This window comes from Lactuca serriola, chromosome 2, assembly GCF_051521515.1.
Source record: "Lactuca serriola cultivar US96UC23 chromosome 2, Lser_US96UC23_V15, whole genome shotgun sequence".
Taxonomy (NCBI): domain Eukaryota; kingdom Viridiplantae; phylum Streptophyta; class Magnoliopsida; order Asterales; family Asteraceae; genus Lactuca; species Lactuca serriola.
The window spans coordinates 19,734,920-19,752,371 of NC_136409.1; the positions used below are offsets into that span (position 1 = coordinate 19,734,920).

The window sequence follows — 17,452 nt, forward strand, 5'->3', positions numbered from 1 at the left end:
TCTGAACCATAGGTGTTAGGGTTTGCAGATCGGAGCTTGGTTTTGTAGAAAATTAGAATGAAGAAAGGCGGCATTCCAGAGAAGACAACAATGCTCCAACAACGGTTTACCGTCGCTTGTTCCGACAAGAGTTTGTAGATCGGAGGCTACTGTTTGTTAGTTGATTTTTGTGTGTTCATGTTCATCTTCATCTTCACCGGCTTCGAATTTTCACACACGAACACCAAGTACACATAGTTGGGTGTGGTTTTTTAGTTCATTTTCTGATTTTTGTGTCTAATTCCTTCAATAAAACCTAGATTAAAAGTGTAGCTGAAGATAAGGAATGTCGGAAATGTCACCAAAGAAGATGATCGAAAATCATACTTTGTCGGAAACCACGTGGGGAACTGGAAAACCAACTATTACCGGTCATAATGGTATGATGTACACGTTTCAACAAGTTCAAGGGTTAATAAATCAAGAAAATTAATATAGTGACCAAATGTGACCAAAAACTAAAATACATTACCCTCTCAAGTCATTATCCCTTCAAACAACTCACGATGATGACGAATTATAGATAATATTTGGACAAGTGACAATTTCATTTTTTTCCCTGTTTAAAACGAGATTTCAATTCATTTTAATGGGTTAAAATTTAACCACGTCTTCAAGAGCTTGCAACACGTGTAAAAAGTTCATATTTGACATAACACCAGGGGAAAAATGAAAATCAAGTAATTAAACCTCTATGAAAAAAAAATTGAAAAAAAACACATATATCTTTAAAACATCCAAAATTTTCTAGAATATTGGAATAAAGTTGAAAGTTGTTTGTTTAAGCCTCTTAAACTAATTTGAGTAACGTAAGTAGAACCATTGTTAAGTTTTGAGTCAGATATGGTTGAATTAGACACAACCTTAGATCTGGTTGAATTAGACACAACCTTTAATCTAACAGGAGTAGGTGGCATATCAAAGTAGCCTGGACCAAGTCAAAGGCTTCTAAATATGATATCAAATAGTCTCAAGCCAACCGAACCAGTAAGAGACATCAAATAGCCCCTATGGATTATGTAAATGAGCAAGATACAAATGACAAAACAAATCCACCCCATGAAGTTACTAAAAAATGGATTATGTAAGTTACTTGTTTAAACACTAAATTAATAAAATAAAATAAAATAAATAACATCAGGTAAGCTTACCCTACAAAAAATAGCATAACTCATCCGAGTATATGCACGTATATATATTTATATATACACATGACATGATATTGACAATCAACACTTGTCAGTTTCCATAATCGGAAAACTTCACAAAAAATGGCAATGTACTTTGTTTTCCGTTATAACCTAACCCAACTCTTGCAAAATTCCAAAAAGGGTATTAATCTTTTTTTTGTAAAGATGATTTGAAAAGTCAATAAGTCAATGAGTTTTATGTGGTCAAGGCACTAGGGAGATTAGAAAGAGAACCAAGAACCTTACCCCCAACATCCGGGAAACATTCGTGTCTAGGTAAGGGACTTACTTTTCCGTCCTCATCGACTTTGACAGGGTATTTAAGAAGGTGGCCTTGTAGAGGGGTAAAATCGTCTGATGTGAATCTTGTCCAATTTTCTTCTGCTAAATTGTTTACATTTTGCACACAGTCTAAGCTTTGTGGCTCCTTGATGTGGTCTTCAATTCCCATGTGTTCTGCCCATAATGACATTCTATATCCGTATACCTAATCATTGTTTTTGTTCTGATGAGAAGGGTATTTTCGTCTTTTTACATAGACAAGAGTGAGAATAAAAAATAAAAAATAAAAAATACTAACTTGACCATGGGGATGGTCTTGCTTTTGAGTCCATGTGTGATTAGGCTGATAAGCGCCCATAGCTATCTCTGTATCTCTTGAACCAGCCATTGATCTTTGGTTGATGTTAGCAGATCCCAATATCACATACTCATCATCTACAATCATTCCTTTAGCATGTACATATATCATGAACCTTCCGTTTTTATAAGAAGCCGAAACCTGAAATTTTTATAAATAAAATAAAAACAGTAGAGACATGTATTATAATTATATATGAAATGTTGCATCGTTATTTACCGAATTACTTCCGGAAGTTGAGTCTTCTTCTTTGCCTCTTTCACGATTCCCAAGGCAGTAGAAATTTAAGTAGTCTTGTGGATGTGCATCCGTGATTTCTGAATTCTTTAGCTCTTGAGCAATAATATCGTACATCATTTGCATAGTTTGTCCCTGGGAGACCCAACCACAATTAATTAATTCAAGGGTAAAATGGTCATTTATAAGAAAGTTTTATGAATTAAAATGAGTAAATTACACGAATGGTCCCTATGGTTTGGGGTAATTTTCATGTTTGGTCCCTAACTTATTTTTTTAACTCGGAAGGTCCCTACAGTTTGGTTTTGTTGCGCGCTTGGTCCCTGTCTTACCTAAAAAGACTATTTGCCCTTGAGTTTTTAATTTATTTAAATAAGGTGGGGTAGGTAAGGTAAGGTGAGGTGAAACTGTGGAAGTGGGGTTGGGGTGTGTGTTTATTTAAATAAATTAAAAAGTCAATGGCAAAATAGTTTTTTTAGATAAGACAGGGACCAAGTGCGCAACAAAAACAAATTGTAGGGACCTTACGAGTTAAAAAAATAACTTAGGGACCAAACGTGAAAATTACCCGAAACCATAGGGACCATTCGTGTAATTTAAACTCAATTAAAATCTACCTGCCAGAATAAAATTTCTTGAACAGGGGCAGAGGTGGGATGGCCTTCAGGCCACATTGGAATGATGATGTAAACCGCAAATCTCTCATTTGCCCTTATCTTACTAGTAATCTTTAATGTAATCTCCATTGGTATTAAATGATCAGCACCTAACAATACAAAAAAAAACTAACCATTTTCCTCAAAATCATAAAAGGATAAAGTAAAACATTAATTAATTAATTAAGATCATAAAATGAGAATAATTTTTTCAAAATACATGTTACGAAATTTAGAAGATTGATGAAGATTTAAATAGAAAGTGCGCAACCTGCATCTTTATGAGATAGCCATCCGTATGATGACCCGAGAAAATATTGATTCTCAATGTAGATGAACTTTTTTGCAGATCTTATGGCTTGAATGTAGGCTTTTTGAATGCTCTTATCAATCACAAGATGTTTTGCACAAACTAGTTTCTGCAATAAGTAAAAAGCATTTATTTCAACACTGGACATGTCAATATATATTCAATTCTTGTAAAAGATTTTGGTAATGTCAACAAACTAGTTTGCACCTATGTGATTCAAACTTTTTTCAAAAGGTTTCAACCACTCATCTTTCAATTTGGTTCCATTGTTGTAATATTGTGTATTTATGTTGTTGACGTGGTGCTGACGTGGCAAATTCATTGATACAATTTCATAACTGGTATGAAGTTGAGTGGAACAAGTGTGAAATTTGATTGCTATTTAGTGACAATCGTCTCATTTCTTTGTAACAAAAATAAACCTGATTTTCAGCTTCTCGAGCATCTTTTGGAAATCCTCTCAACGAGCCAGAATCGATTGAGCGGAAAACCTGTGAATGAGTGAAAAGAAATCGCAATAAATCAATTTTGAAAAAGAATTACAGAACAACGATTAGATTTTGAACAATTTTTCTCATATATATTTGAAGAATGATGAACCTGAACATGCCAGTTTTGAGGATCGTTGTCCCTTGAAAGCCATGAAGCAGGAGCATCTTCTGGAAGATCAGAGGAAGGATTGAGTATCCATGAAATGCGTTCTATTTTAAGCAACGCATCTTCATGACAATGAGAGATTCTTTTGAAACGGCGTCCAAGTTCAGACCATCTTGTGGCTTTTCTCCATCTTTGCTCAAAGTTTGTGAGAACATCGTATGCAGCTGGACCATCGATTTTGCAATGTAAATCATGCCATGGTTCCCTTGGAGCACGTGTACCTGACTATTTATTCATGATTTTGAAAATTTTACCCTAATTTGGATGGCATTTATGTAATTTACTAGATTTTTCGTAGTACAGTGTTGTAATACGAGAGCTAAAATAGAAAAAGGTAGAAAATGTAGTTAAAATAATTTATAGACTTACAGAAAATGTTGGATTGTGAAAATCGGTGGCAAATACAGTGTCGACATCTTGAAATAGACGATGATCTGGTGTGTCATAGCGTCCATCGCAGAGGTCCAATCCTCCAATAAAAGCGGATATTTTCCTGTAATTTCCTTGGGCGAATGTATCCACTATCACACATTTTTGATGATGAGTATATAGAGTTCCAACAACCTGTATGATTTAAAGGTACCAATTAGGTCGGACGGAGCAGGCACGGGGAAAGGCAGCAGGATGTTTCCCGCCCGGCGGAACACCGCACCGTCGGCGCGGGAAAGCATAGTGTAGGAAACGGAGAGGGGAGTCTCTCCCGCTCTCTCTTTCTTGTTGCGATTGGCTGGCGAATTTTTTTCTTTTTTTTTCAAAAAACAACCGTTAATCAACGGTAATTTTTAGTTTTTCTTTTTTAGCTCTTTGTGGTTTTTTTAGTTTTTCTTTTTTTTTATCTTTTTTCCACTCCTATAAATACATACATATATTGTCAAACATTACACTACCCTCTATTCTCTCTACTTTATATCAACAAAAAAAATGAATCCTGACAATCAAATCTCAACTTTCGATCAAAGGAAAAAAAAAAAAAAGTCATGGTTCGAGTATAAACATCCCTCATCGTAACATTTTTGCTATCGATTCATCCCCGCAAGGAGTTTACCGCCCCCAACTCGATGCTCTCATTCAATCCTCACTACAATTCCAATACCAAAATGTTGGCCAATATTACCCGATGCAAGTTCCAAATGTTCCGTCGCAAATGTTTTCAAACTTTGTTGTGTTTCCGGATCAACAATCGTCAAATCAACCTCAACCTCAACCCCAAACTCAAACTGAAACTCAAACCCAAACCCATCAACAACACGAACTTGTCGATGAATCGGATGACGCGGAAGAAGAAGATATGGTTCCCGAAACTCAACCAACACCACCACCACAAAGACGTAAAGGGAAAAAACAAGCGCGCGAGGGTGTCGCACAACCGGGAAGACAAATATCGACAGCATGGGTTCCACACGAAGAGCTAGTGTTGGTCAAAGCTTGGGTTGATATTTCTGAAGATTCGATTCAGGGAAACGCACAACTGGGAGAACATTTTTGGTTTCGCATTTTAGGACGATTTCGAAAGGAGTTAGGAAAATGTAACGACTACCGTACGAAACATCAACTTAATTCGAAGTTTCGAGAAATAGCAAAGGGGGTTTCAAAAATTAACGGGTTGTACAACAACCTAAAAACCCAACGAAAAAACGGCCAAGGCGACGAAGAAATACTTCAAGAAGCGTTGCAGTTTTACCTTGAGGAAGTCGGAAAACCATTCAAGTGGCACGATTGTTGGAAATTATTGGTCCGAAGTCCTAGGTGGAAAAAATACGAGCAGGATTTTATTTTGGAGTCCAACAATCAAAGCGAACTAAAACGGGCTCTAGTAGTTACACAATCTTCTCCGATGCTCGGGTCGGTCTAGATTTAAATCAGGACGACGAACTCGAGCTAGAAGAAATTATCCGCCCAATGGGTAGGGACAAAGCGATGAGAAAGGGAAAAGGGACTTCTTCGGGTGCATCTGATTTCAGCGTGGATATTGACGAAATGTGGAAGATAACATCGTCGTTTGATCAATATAATCTAAATTTCTCCGAACGTTTGGCTTTCGACAAAGAAAAAGAAGAAACAAGGAAAAATGAACGGGCGGAGAGACAAGAAATGGAAGACATGAAGTTTTTAATGGAAAACGTCGATCATCTCTCGGGACAGGCTCTCGAGCTCGTAATGAAGAAGAGGAAAAAAATTCTGAAAAAATATTTTTTGTAGGTCGTTGTTGGTTTGTTTGATTTTTAGTTTGTGTGTGTGTGTGTGTTTTTAATTTTCTACTATTCTAAATTTTAGGTTTAATGTAAGTTTTATTCTAATTAATGAAATGCTTTTTATTTTTAATTAAATTTTATGTTTAGTATTAATTTAAAAATTATAATTCATAACAAAAAAAAATAATTTTATTTAATAAAAAAAATGAGGGAATGACTTCCCACCCATTCATTGTGTTTTAGGTGAGGGAAAGAAAAGTGAAAGAAAGAAGGGTATGACCCACAAAAAGTGAGGGAAACTTCCATCCCACTCCTTCCGGTCTTATTGTCAACCTCGGCTATAAGCTACCAAATTATTAATAAGATTATAATAAAGTATTTTTGGCGTTATAGCTGAAAAGCTAACTGTTAAATAAAAAGCTAGCTGATAACTAAAAAGTTAACTGATAAAAAGTAATGTTTGATAAAGCTAGCTGAAATATATAAGATTACATAAAAGAACATATAAAAGTATGTGTTTCTATAATTAATTAAGGGGTGTATTTGGAAATTTAAAAAAAAAAAAAACTCCTAAAAAGTTAGTTTAAATAGCTTTTCAAAAAGCTAGCTTATAAGTTATTATTTGGCTTATCAAACACAGACAACATAAAAAGCTCAAAAAATAAACTAGTTTATCAAAACCTCAAACGAAGCCTAAAAAATGATATGTAAAGGGTAATGGAATAAGCAAGGTAATACAATGCATACTTTTAACCCTATTCTATGCGTTATTTAGTTATAGTCAATGAATTTTAATTTTCAAAAATTAAAATTGAAACCCAAATAAGAGTAGGACAAAATAATATATTTCTAGTTACTTTTAGAAAACAAAACTATAATGTAATTAACATCTTTTAAAAAAAGATCAATACCGTTAAAGATTACATAAATAAATATGGGATTTTCGATAGAATGAAACCACCTCTAGACAAATATGATAATTAACAAAATGGAATGAATCACATTCTACATCCCAATTCCATCATAGCAAACATTATGTACCTAGTTTTCTTTTACTTGAAAAAAAATGTCAATTAGTTGCATGTTCATTCTATATAATTATATAAAGTAAAATGATGAACATTATTGTGACTTTTAGCTGTTGTAGATTTTCGCATTCATACACATGGACAATTTTTTATAAAAGAAACCATAATAACCTAAAGTACTAGAACCTTTTGAACTTGCACATGGCAATAATCTAATAGAAAAATCTGTGAATTGAATAAGTTAATAAAATATGGAGAGTGGTCAAAAGAACATGCCTGTTGTTTAATTATGCTAAGCTTAGTGCTTGCATATCGGGGAGACAATACACAGTGAACAGATGAGTGTTTGAAAAACTTCCGAGTATCTTCATCATGAGTTTGCATCACTCCTTCCTGTTTACACAATATTAACAAAAAAATCATAACAAAGTCAAAGACTTCATTTCTTCTTTTCTATTTGTTCCTTTCCAATTTCATAATTTCTACTTTTGGTCATGATTTGGCACATTTTATTATTTTAAAACCGTTGTTTGAATGACAATGTTTTCGTCTTGACATGTAAGACAAATGTTTGTTAAATTACCTAACCTACGCATTAAGAATAGAACCGATGGAATATCACAATTCACATACCAAACTCAATCATATTGTCTACCCAATTCAATAGCATCAATTAATGTGTAATATAATGTTTGAACATTTATTTTATATTTGATATGTCCAAAACCATTGCAATTAACTCAAATTGTAACAACAGACGTGACACCTTTTTTGATAGTTAATTCACAGAAATATTATAAGAAATGGAAACTTGTGTCATTTAATATCATATATAATTGAATTCATAATAAATATTTCACTATTTAAGATATGTAAAAAATTCGATCTAATGTAAAGAATCTTGTAAACCAGAATTAATGTAAGGAATCATGAAGAATAAGATTGAATGAAGATGAAATAAAAAACCCATAATACCAGAAGGGATAATTGAGCAAATACCGTTTTAATGAAGAATTTGTTGTGTGAAGTCTTATCATCCCAAACAAGCAACAAAACCCTCACACCTTCTTCTGATTTGTACTTCAACAACTCTCCAAGAGTCAAATCTCCACCATTTGGCAATGGCATGTTTGGCTCTCTGATCAGCTTCACCTTATCGTAAATCGACCACCCAACAATGTACACAAGATGATGTGCTTCCAGTATAGCATGACAAATATCTTCCCAACACCCCCTCTGCTTAAAGAAATTACACTCTCCACCCTCTTCTCCTCCATCCAGTTCAATTTCCGGTAACGTCCCTTCCACCGTGTGAGCATCCTGATACAGAGTCACACTCCCACCGGATCTCACCGGAAAATAACTATCCCTCAAGCAAAAGGACTCTTCGCCCTCGATTGATTGATCGTTCTGCTCTTCACAAGAGGTATATTGGAGCTGTAATCGTATCGCGCAATTAGGTTTTGGTTGTTTACCTGATGGACCGATAATGGGGAACCAATCGTCAATAAGCTCCCCGGATTGAATCCTTTCGGCGGAGATCATAGCCACACCGATCAATTCAGCACCGAAAACATCATTATCCTTTATCTGAATCTCCACATGAGTTACCGGATGCGCGACTGGCGTAACGAAATGCTCGTCCCATACAGGGTCTTGTGAGTTAGGGATCACGCGCGTCCGTGCGACGGTGGCACCGGCGAGACAGACGGATGCGTACGGATCACAGGTAACGAATCTACGTCGGCGCGGCGTTCCTTTCTTCGATGACGCCGTCGGTGGTTTCGAAGGCTCGAGGGCGTTTAAGCAACGTCGAACACGTTGCGTCAATACGTCCATGTTCGGCAAACATTGAGCTTCGGATATCGTAAATTCTAAGACTCCATGAAGATAAATGATCGGATCTGAGTCTGAATCACCGCTACCCATTAGCAACAACATTGGATTTTATTTTATTTTTTTGCTCTGTAAAATGTGATTAAAGGAAGTGCAATGGCGTTTTCTCACGCCGGAGGAATTGACGAAGGTAATAAGTTGGTGGTGCCGTTGCACTTCCGGCGTACTTCCAACGGCGGAGGATACTAAAAATGGCAAGTCTGCGGCGGAGAAGGTGGTCGAACTATTGGGCGACGAAAACATAAAACTCCTGAACACGTGCAGAGCCAAATTAGAATTTTAAATATTTTTTTTAATAAAAAAAATGTTGACCAAATAAACACAGACTGCACACTTACGTTGAAAGCCTTTTTATATGACTTCAAAAGAATAAAAATAAAAATTTATTGATTGTACAATGTACATGGAGTTGGTTGTTAATAACTTAATTTAATTTTAAAACTAATATTGTTATTTATAATAAATATTAAATGTTAATTTGAAAAATATATTCATAAAAAATAGAATTGGTTGAGAATATATGTATTTTAGAGCAAATTGCAAATTTGCAATAGAAAATGATTAATCTAAATATGGTAAAAGGAGTCTTTCGTGTTGACCTGTCGACAATTATTTTTCATTTGTTAAATATAACTATATAAAATAAATATTTTATATACTAAACTTGATTATAACATATAGGCGGTTAAGATAATTAGTTTTATAATAAAACGATTTAACCAAAATTATTTTTAACTATTTTTTTAATAAAACGTACAAGGATGTATAAATACTAGAAATGACTAAAAGACTACAATAATGGTGCCCTATTTTTTACTCTTCAAGCTTTTTATTCTTTACGTGTGAATAAGTCTTTTCTAACAAAAAAATCTCAAAAGAATATATATATATATATATATATATATATATATATATATATATATATATATATATATATATATATATATACTACTTTATAACTCATGGAAACCATGGTTACAAAATTAATTGAATTTTTATAATAAAAACTCAAAATTATTAATTAATTATTTTAAATAAATTATTAATTACGATATTTTTTAATTATATATAACTATAATCATTGATTTAAATAAATATGTGAAATTATATCACTTTATAATTTGTATTAATTTTATTTTATTTTTTATTCTAATGTTACTATTTTAATTTAATTAAAGTGGGAAATTTAAATTTTAAAATTTGAAATTAAGAATCAATAGGTTGACAAGTGGATTAATCAGAAGACATAATAGGGTGACACATGACAAAAAGAGAATAACATATGCATTAATTATAAGGCCTAATAGAATGACACATGTCAAAAAGAGAATAAAACTCTTCTTTTTATTATAATATATATATATATATATATATATATATATATATATATATATATATATATATATATATGCAATTGTGTGAAATCAATTTCCCAAAATTGTATATTCAACATTACAAAACCAAAATTGGTATAATATTTATTTACAACATTCTTCAAAAGAAAATACATTTAAAGAAATCCTTGTGACCATTTACACATGACTCAAACAAATCAAAAAAATATTGAATAAAAGAATTTTCCACAAAAAAAAAACCAATAAATCTTATAATTCCAAAAAAAAAAAAAAAAAAAAATTAAATATCATGCAATTGAAGAGGCTTAAGTTGAGGCATGGTTCTTCTCTTCCACAGATTAATTTCCTTTCTTGGCTGCAAATTTAAACCTGCAACTGTAATGAATTTATCATCAAACCCTTGATTTCTCATCACCACTGGAGCAGAAGAAGGGATTTTAATCTCTTCATCATCACTTTCTTCATCGGAATAATAACTCCGACCACCGGAATCCATGGCTGCAGCCTCTAATTTTGTCCAATCAATATTCGAAAGCTTACCCCGACCACTAGAAAACCGTTTCATCGAGCTCAAACTTGGAGTTTTGTCAAGATACAATGGAGCCTTTGACCTTTTATCATCAAGATCTGGTTTTCTTCTACTGCTGCCGGGTGTAATCGAAATCCCACCAAATATTTTCTTAAACCCTAACTTTTTCTTGCTCTTACTTTCAGTTTTCGATGAATCTTCATCATCCTCGACGTTATATGTCCGCGCCGGCGTGAAAGATGTTGCTCGTGAAGCTTTATCTGTGGGTTTTACTTTTACAGAGTTGGGTGGTTTGTAGCCGTCGACGCCGTTCCCATGGCGGCGTTGTAGTTTTTCTTTTTGATGCTTGCACTTGACTTGACCCATGCATGAAACTCTTGGGGAAGTGGGTTCGTAGACGATGGTGTAATCTGAATTGTTCTTGATTTTCCGGCGAGTATCAGCCGGAATCATGGAAACCATGGGACCGGAGAAACCAATTCCGAGATTGGATTTATGGGTTTTTTCCGATGATCTCTTGTCTTTCGCCGGACTGTAAATCGGAGGGTTTTGAAACGTAACCGATGATGTTGCTCTTGGTAGAAACTTCAAGAGTGTGTTCTTTGCTTTTGCTGATGATACCTTTTGTTGATCCATTTGCTTATGTATGATCGAATCTTATCTTCAAGAATGAAATAATGACTACTGACATACTTTTTGGGTGTATATATATTGTGATCCAAGGAAAGAGAGAGGAAGGTTAGGTGGTGGGGGAGAAAAGTCTCGAACTCCGGCGATATGAAGTGAGACAAAATTAGGGTAACGTGTTTAGAATAAAAAAGTCAATAGTAAAACTTAGGTTAAGTTAACCTAGTTTGACTCATTTGAAGGTTATTTCATAACACTAGCCCCTACACTTTTGATAGTTTAATATACGGTCCAAAACTTTCTTGGGTTATTGTATATACATATGTAAACATTTTAATTGACAATTGTTGGATGACTTGGATCAGTTATATAAGTGGATCGTGGACACACAAATTAACTTGGTATATATATTACTAATTATCACTAAACATTCTCTAACAAACACTGATTGTAGGAATACTCGTCTTTATTCAATTTTACTTAACATATTTATCTAATTATGAGTTTTAAAGGCGAGAAAATACATCATGTTTATATTATTTTACCAAATGGTTATTGTCACTATAACCCAATAAACTTTAGTATATTGGTTTAAATAGTCATCATGACTATTTTTTTGTATTTGAAGGGCATGAACTTGTTTTTTTAGGTTTTAAAATGTCCTTTTAGCAAATTTGAAGGGGTCATCCGGTGACACCCATCCTAATCAACAACTTTAGATGACAAATCAATTGCCACGTGTAACACCTAATGTAATTGAAACAATGTTGATGATACAATCTGTGAGTCTTCTCCTAAAGCTAGACACCATTCAAGTACACCTTCATTTCTTCATCTTCTCAATTGTAATATTTTTGTTGCTCGAATCATAATTTCGTTCTTTGATATGCGATTCATCCGGGTTTGCATCTGATTGTGAGAGATGTTGGGAAATCGATAGCAAAAGAGCTTGTCGGTTTACAAGAGAAACTTGATTCGTTAACATTTGTAAAATCTGAAACCCTAAGTGAAACTACAGAAGAATCTCAAGAAGATGATGATGGAAAAATCAGAAATACCGCTCTTGAGCCACAGGTGGAATGGCAAAATGAAGAAAAGCCCGACGAGCTTAACAACAATCAAGAAGTCGAAGTTGCATATCCTATATACGATATGAAGCCGGAGCAACTAGTTGAACAGATCTCCGGTGAGTTTAATATGTTAGCAAAAGTGATTTTTGACCAATTTAAAGATCATGAAACACACACAGAATTAGTGGATTTAATTTTTTTTTCTCTGTCAAATAAGAGATTCATGGGATTGATTTTGACTCTGAACCTTGATAAATTGAAAATTACGTCTAGAGTAGGTACCTCTCCATCGGCAAATTACCCTACATCATTCGATTGTCTACATCCTTTCTTGTTATTATCACCGGCCACCCATAGACTACCATCGTCTTGCAGATCTGATGAAGACACATACAGATCTAAAATCGCAAATCTGATGAATTTGATTTCGTTAAAAAAATGAAGTTGGAGACACAAACGTGCAGATCTGGGATTTAAGATCAAATAAACTATGTAATCGGTCAACGCTTTTTTTACTGATCCATCTTTTTATATATTTTCCATTTGTTTTTGTACCATGGTTTCAGGTGTTCATCAATGGGTTCATCAATAGTGTACATACTTGTTTCGGACATTCAACAGGCATGGCTTCAACCTTATCAATTGGGGGAGAGAAAGAAACAGTAATGGTGTTCGGAAGTAGACGATGGTGGTGGTGATTTCTGGCTTTGGTGGTAGAAGATGGATCGAGGTGGTGGTAAGGGATGGATAGTGATGGTGGATGGTGGGAGACTGGGAGGTGGACGGTAAGCGGTGGAAATGATCGGTGGTTTAAGGATCTTCATGAACATGAACATCATTATAGAACATGAACAGAGCCTGGAATTTATTTAAATATTTATAATTTCACTCAAATTCTAGGATAATCAATCACCTTTTCACTCAAATTCTAGGATAATCAATCGCCTAATCACAATGGAAATCTTTGTTCCTTGCTTCTAAATACCTTATTACAATCGATTTAGGGGGATTTTGTTGCCGATGATTTAAGGAACCCAAGCTATCGGATGAAGGTGTTGGAAGGTGGGTGTTCTTCAACATGAACATATAAAGTCTTCGTGGGTATAGTTGGTAAAATGAGACGAGGGTATTATTGTCCATATATTATGTTTCAGTGGATGGATAATTTGTGATGTGGATTTTAGTTTAATTTTATAACTTGTGAAAAAAATCGCGTCATCAAAGCTACCGGTAATAAGAAGTCTTGGGCCTTTTTTAGCAGGTAAAAATAAACTTTATGTCCCTAAACTACCAAAAAAAATCATGAGAGATCATTTAAACCAATATACGAAAGTTTGTTGGGCTACAATGACAATAACCATTTACCAAAATATGAATAAGCATCTTCTTTATGTATAGAAACTTATACGTTTTTACCAAATAATATATGTAATGAAGGATATTCATTAGCAATTTATGGTCATTATTGAATTTGTTCTAACTTTTTTTTATCAATTAATGTATGCATAAATTGGTATGCTTTAATTAAATTAGTGTTCTATAAATAAAGCGTAAAGCCCGAAAGAAAAAATATCATGCATGGTAATATTATTATTCCAAAAACTATGAATGTTGGTTTTTAAAATAATTAATTTTGTTCTCCAAAAAAAGATTAAAATCGCATCTTGTTGTACGTTTAACTTCCATTGATATCGACATTTCTTTGATTTGCAATCTAAGGATTCACAATCATTTGTCCTTTGAGCTTAATAAAACATTCACATGTAACAAACTTACTATTATATATATCGTTTTACCAAAATGTAACATTAATTTGCTCTAAATGTTTATAATCATGTATCCGTGTACGTAACCATAGTATGATGAACTATGTTGTAGTTTTTTTAGGTCTAGCCACTAAAATGATTGTGTTTAATTAATCAAACATCACATTTAAAATTTGGAGGAGACATGCGAAACTACGACTAAACTAGAGTTCTGACTTCCAGCTAAGCATGTATACGTGGTAATCAACATTACTAATTATTTATTTCTCGTATGAAACATAAAGGTAACGATAATTATTGACTTTTGCAATCTTTAATTCTTTATGTTGGACTGTGAGTTACTCTATTGCGGCTAAATAAAATATTAAATGTTTTTTAATTGTATTTTTTTAATAATAATAACAATAATACAAATAGCATTAATTCTTAAATAAAAGCATGTTTTTTTTTTTTTTAAAGCATCGTTATTAGTAAGAGAAAACTTGTCACCCCTCAATCAGTTTTTGCCATTTTTTTTTCAAAATAGTTAAAAAAATGTTATCGTATTTAGGATTTTTAAAGAATTCTAAACAAATTATAATATGTTGCGCGTTTGACCTTATTTCACAGTCACGGTAGGTGGCAGGCGCAGGAATAAAGAAAATTTTGCGAAAACCACGTGAATGTTATATACGCATAGCACACGTCCACGATTTGCACGTGTGCAGAACATTGAAAACCAATTCTAAAAGTTTATTTTTGATCCATCCATTCTTTGGTGAAAAGATTCGCTTTTAAGTTTTCTCAAAAGGATTAATATTTATGTCCCGTTTATTTGTATTGTTGTATAAAAAAATTATCTTTTATATTTAAGTTAAATCACTACTAGAAACTTAAGTTCCAGCTACAATTTAGCAAAATATAAATTATGTAGCAAATTTTAGGTTTATAGTGAGGGCTTTACTACAGATCTACGATGTTTTAGACAATTACTTTATTTATTCACGAGTTACCGAGAGATTAGCTATGGAACTCGCAATTGTTTATCGACACACCCCCATCCCTCACTAATTAGTTGAAATTGAAGGCATTTAGCAAGGGATCCGCAACGGATCTCACAAATTGTCCATTTTTTTCCATATGGTACACGTTCAGCAAGAGAACGCCGACAGAAATTATATTTGGGGTATGTACGTTTTGTTTTATTATCGCAAATCTCTTACTGAAATTGGCACAACCCAATTACAGTTTCACGAAATTGTTGTAAGTTTCCTTCCCACCCAAGTATGTTTTATCACTTTGGAGTAAGTTCCCTTCACCATGTTAACTTAATCTCATTCTCTCCGTTCAAACAGATGACGATACCATTCATCATTGCTACTTCTAATTCCGTCAATCTCCATACCCACCATAAAATCTAAAAGTAGTTTTCGTTCATCGAGAAGCACTTGGCAAACTTAAATCAAGATTCTTTTGTATACTTGTTCTACAAACCTATTGAGAATAATATATTTGTTTCCCGTAAGGCAGTCTTCTGAGAAAGTGATCTAATATCTCAAGAAACAAGTGGGAGTCAGATTGATCTTAATGAGATTCAAGAACCAACCAATGAATAACATGTTGAGGAATCTAATATACATCCACTTCCACCTCGTAGATTTGATAGAGAACATCGACCACTAGAGTTTTATGGATTCCATATTACTTAGGAGGATGACAACCTATTGGGTGATAATGAATCGTGCAACTATCAGGAAGCCATGATGAGCCCACATGCTGCAAAATGGAAAGAGGTAATGAAGAGCAAGATTCAATCTATGTATGATAACGAAGTATGGATAACACCATAAATTTTCAAACAAATTTTTCGATTTAAAAATCACATAATTCTCATTAACACATTTCATAAAAACCCAAAAGTGTCAAATTATCAAAAACACATATCCATAATTGGTTAAATAAAACCCAGGATCCTCAAAAGCATAACTCCATCTCGTGTGTATAATCAAGTCGGCGCCTTCCCGCGATCCTGAGAAGTACCTGAAACACATATCACATAACACGGTAAGCACAAAGCTTAGTGAGTTCCCCAGAATACCACACACATCTCATTAGCTTCTCATGGCTATATCTCGAATAAGTCCCTCCGGTCAATATGTCTCAGTGGAAACCCTCCGGTCCCACAAATTGGGTGGGCCCTCCGATCCTAACTCAGTAAAGCTCAGAATAATACACAACATAAATCACAAAGACATAATACAGGATATCACAATACTCAATATAAACATACAATACCCTCCGGTCATACAAAGTTACCACTTATGGTAAGTATAATGAGAAGACTCGCCTCGGATGATGAACAACTCCTATAAATGTTGTTGTTGCACACCAGGCTCTAACACTGAGCCAAACCCACAATTAACCCAATTAGGATCTAAGACCAAACCCTCACTAATTAGGTCTAAAGATAGTCCACTAACCGACCCATAAATAACCCAAGCCTATTGGGCTCACCAAGGCCTAATACTAAATGGGACCTCCTAAGGCCCAACCTTTAAACTTAAGTCCAAATAGTAAGCCCAACACAAGGGCCCAAGAAATATATATATTCCTCTGATCCAAAATCTCCAATACAGCAAGCCCAAAATCCAGGCCCAACACTTAAGGCCCAATATGAGATTTAGCCCAAAAAGCCCACAGCGAGATTGCGCGTGGCGTACCTCCCTTGGTACGCTCAGTGTACACACAAACCCTGATCGGGGAAACTAGACCAGTACGTGGGGCGTAATGCTCAGGTCCAGAAACTCCATTTTCGACTTAACCACTTCATCCCAAAGCATCCAAACCTCAGGGAAGCTTCGTTACAAGCTCCTAACTGATAAAGTTGGTGACTTTATCAGTTTGCATGTCTTAATGGGACCCAACTTCCAAAATAACCATTAAGACTCTCTTAAATCCTCTTAGCACGTGTATGAAGAAATCTAGATGACCAAGTTCTCATTTTTATGAATCAAGGCAACCCAATACACTTATAAGGACAAGAGATTTACTCTGGAGTTCCAAACTCACAAAGTTCCAATCTTGGGACATAAAACACTAAAATGGACCCAAAACAAGAACTAGCACAACAATGAGCAAGTTTCAAACTTTATACCTCTGGAAGATGCACCAATAAGGGTAGAACTCAGATCCACAAGCTAGAAGCACAAGCTATCCTCTTTCAAGACTCCTTCTTCACCAAGAGCTTCACCAAAAACACTCAAATGAGCCATCACACTCAC

The 17,452-nt window shown here is 34.3% G+C and overlaps 2 protein-coding genes across 2 annotated transcripts; both read right to left on the reverse strand.

The window, feature by feature from the left end:
* Positions 1–1,104: 1,104 nt before the first annotated feature.
* On the reverse strand, positions 1,105–9,108 carry LOC145086034 (phospholipase D delta-like). The gene is made up of 10 exons (XM_079023740.1): positions 7,949–9,108; positions 7,226–7,342; positions 4,099–4,293; positions 3,673–3,954; positions 3,495–3,563; positions 3,034–3,181; positions 2,724–2,872; positions 2,089–2,241; positions 1,810–2,010; positions 1,105–1,716 (listed from the first exon to the last, which is right to left on the reverse strand). The coding sequence occupies exons 1-10, from the start codon at positions 8,888–8,890 to the stop codon at positions 1,426–1,428; spliced, it is 2,547 nt and encodes an 848-aa protein (XP_078879866.1). The 5' UTR covers positions 8,891–9,108; the 3' UTR covers positions 1,105–1,425.
* Positions 9,109–10,273: 1,165 nt separating this feature from the next.
* LOC145086035 (uncharacterized protein At1g76070-like) lies at positions 10,274–11,415 on the reverse strand. Its single transcript, XM_079023742.1, has one exon. The coding sequence runs from the start codon at positions 11,363–11,365 to the stop codon at positions 10,481–10,483; it is 885 nt and encodes a 294-aa protein (XP_078879868.1). The 5' UTR covers positions 11,366–11,415; the 3' UTR covers positions 10,274–10,480.
* Positions 11,416–17,452: the final 6,037 nt, after the last annotated feature.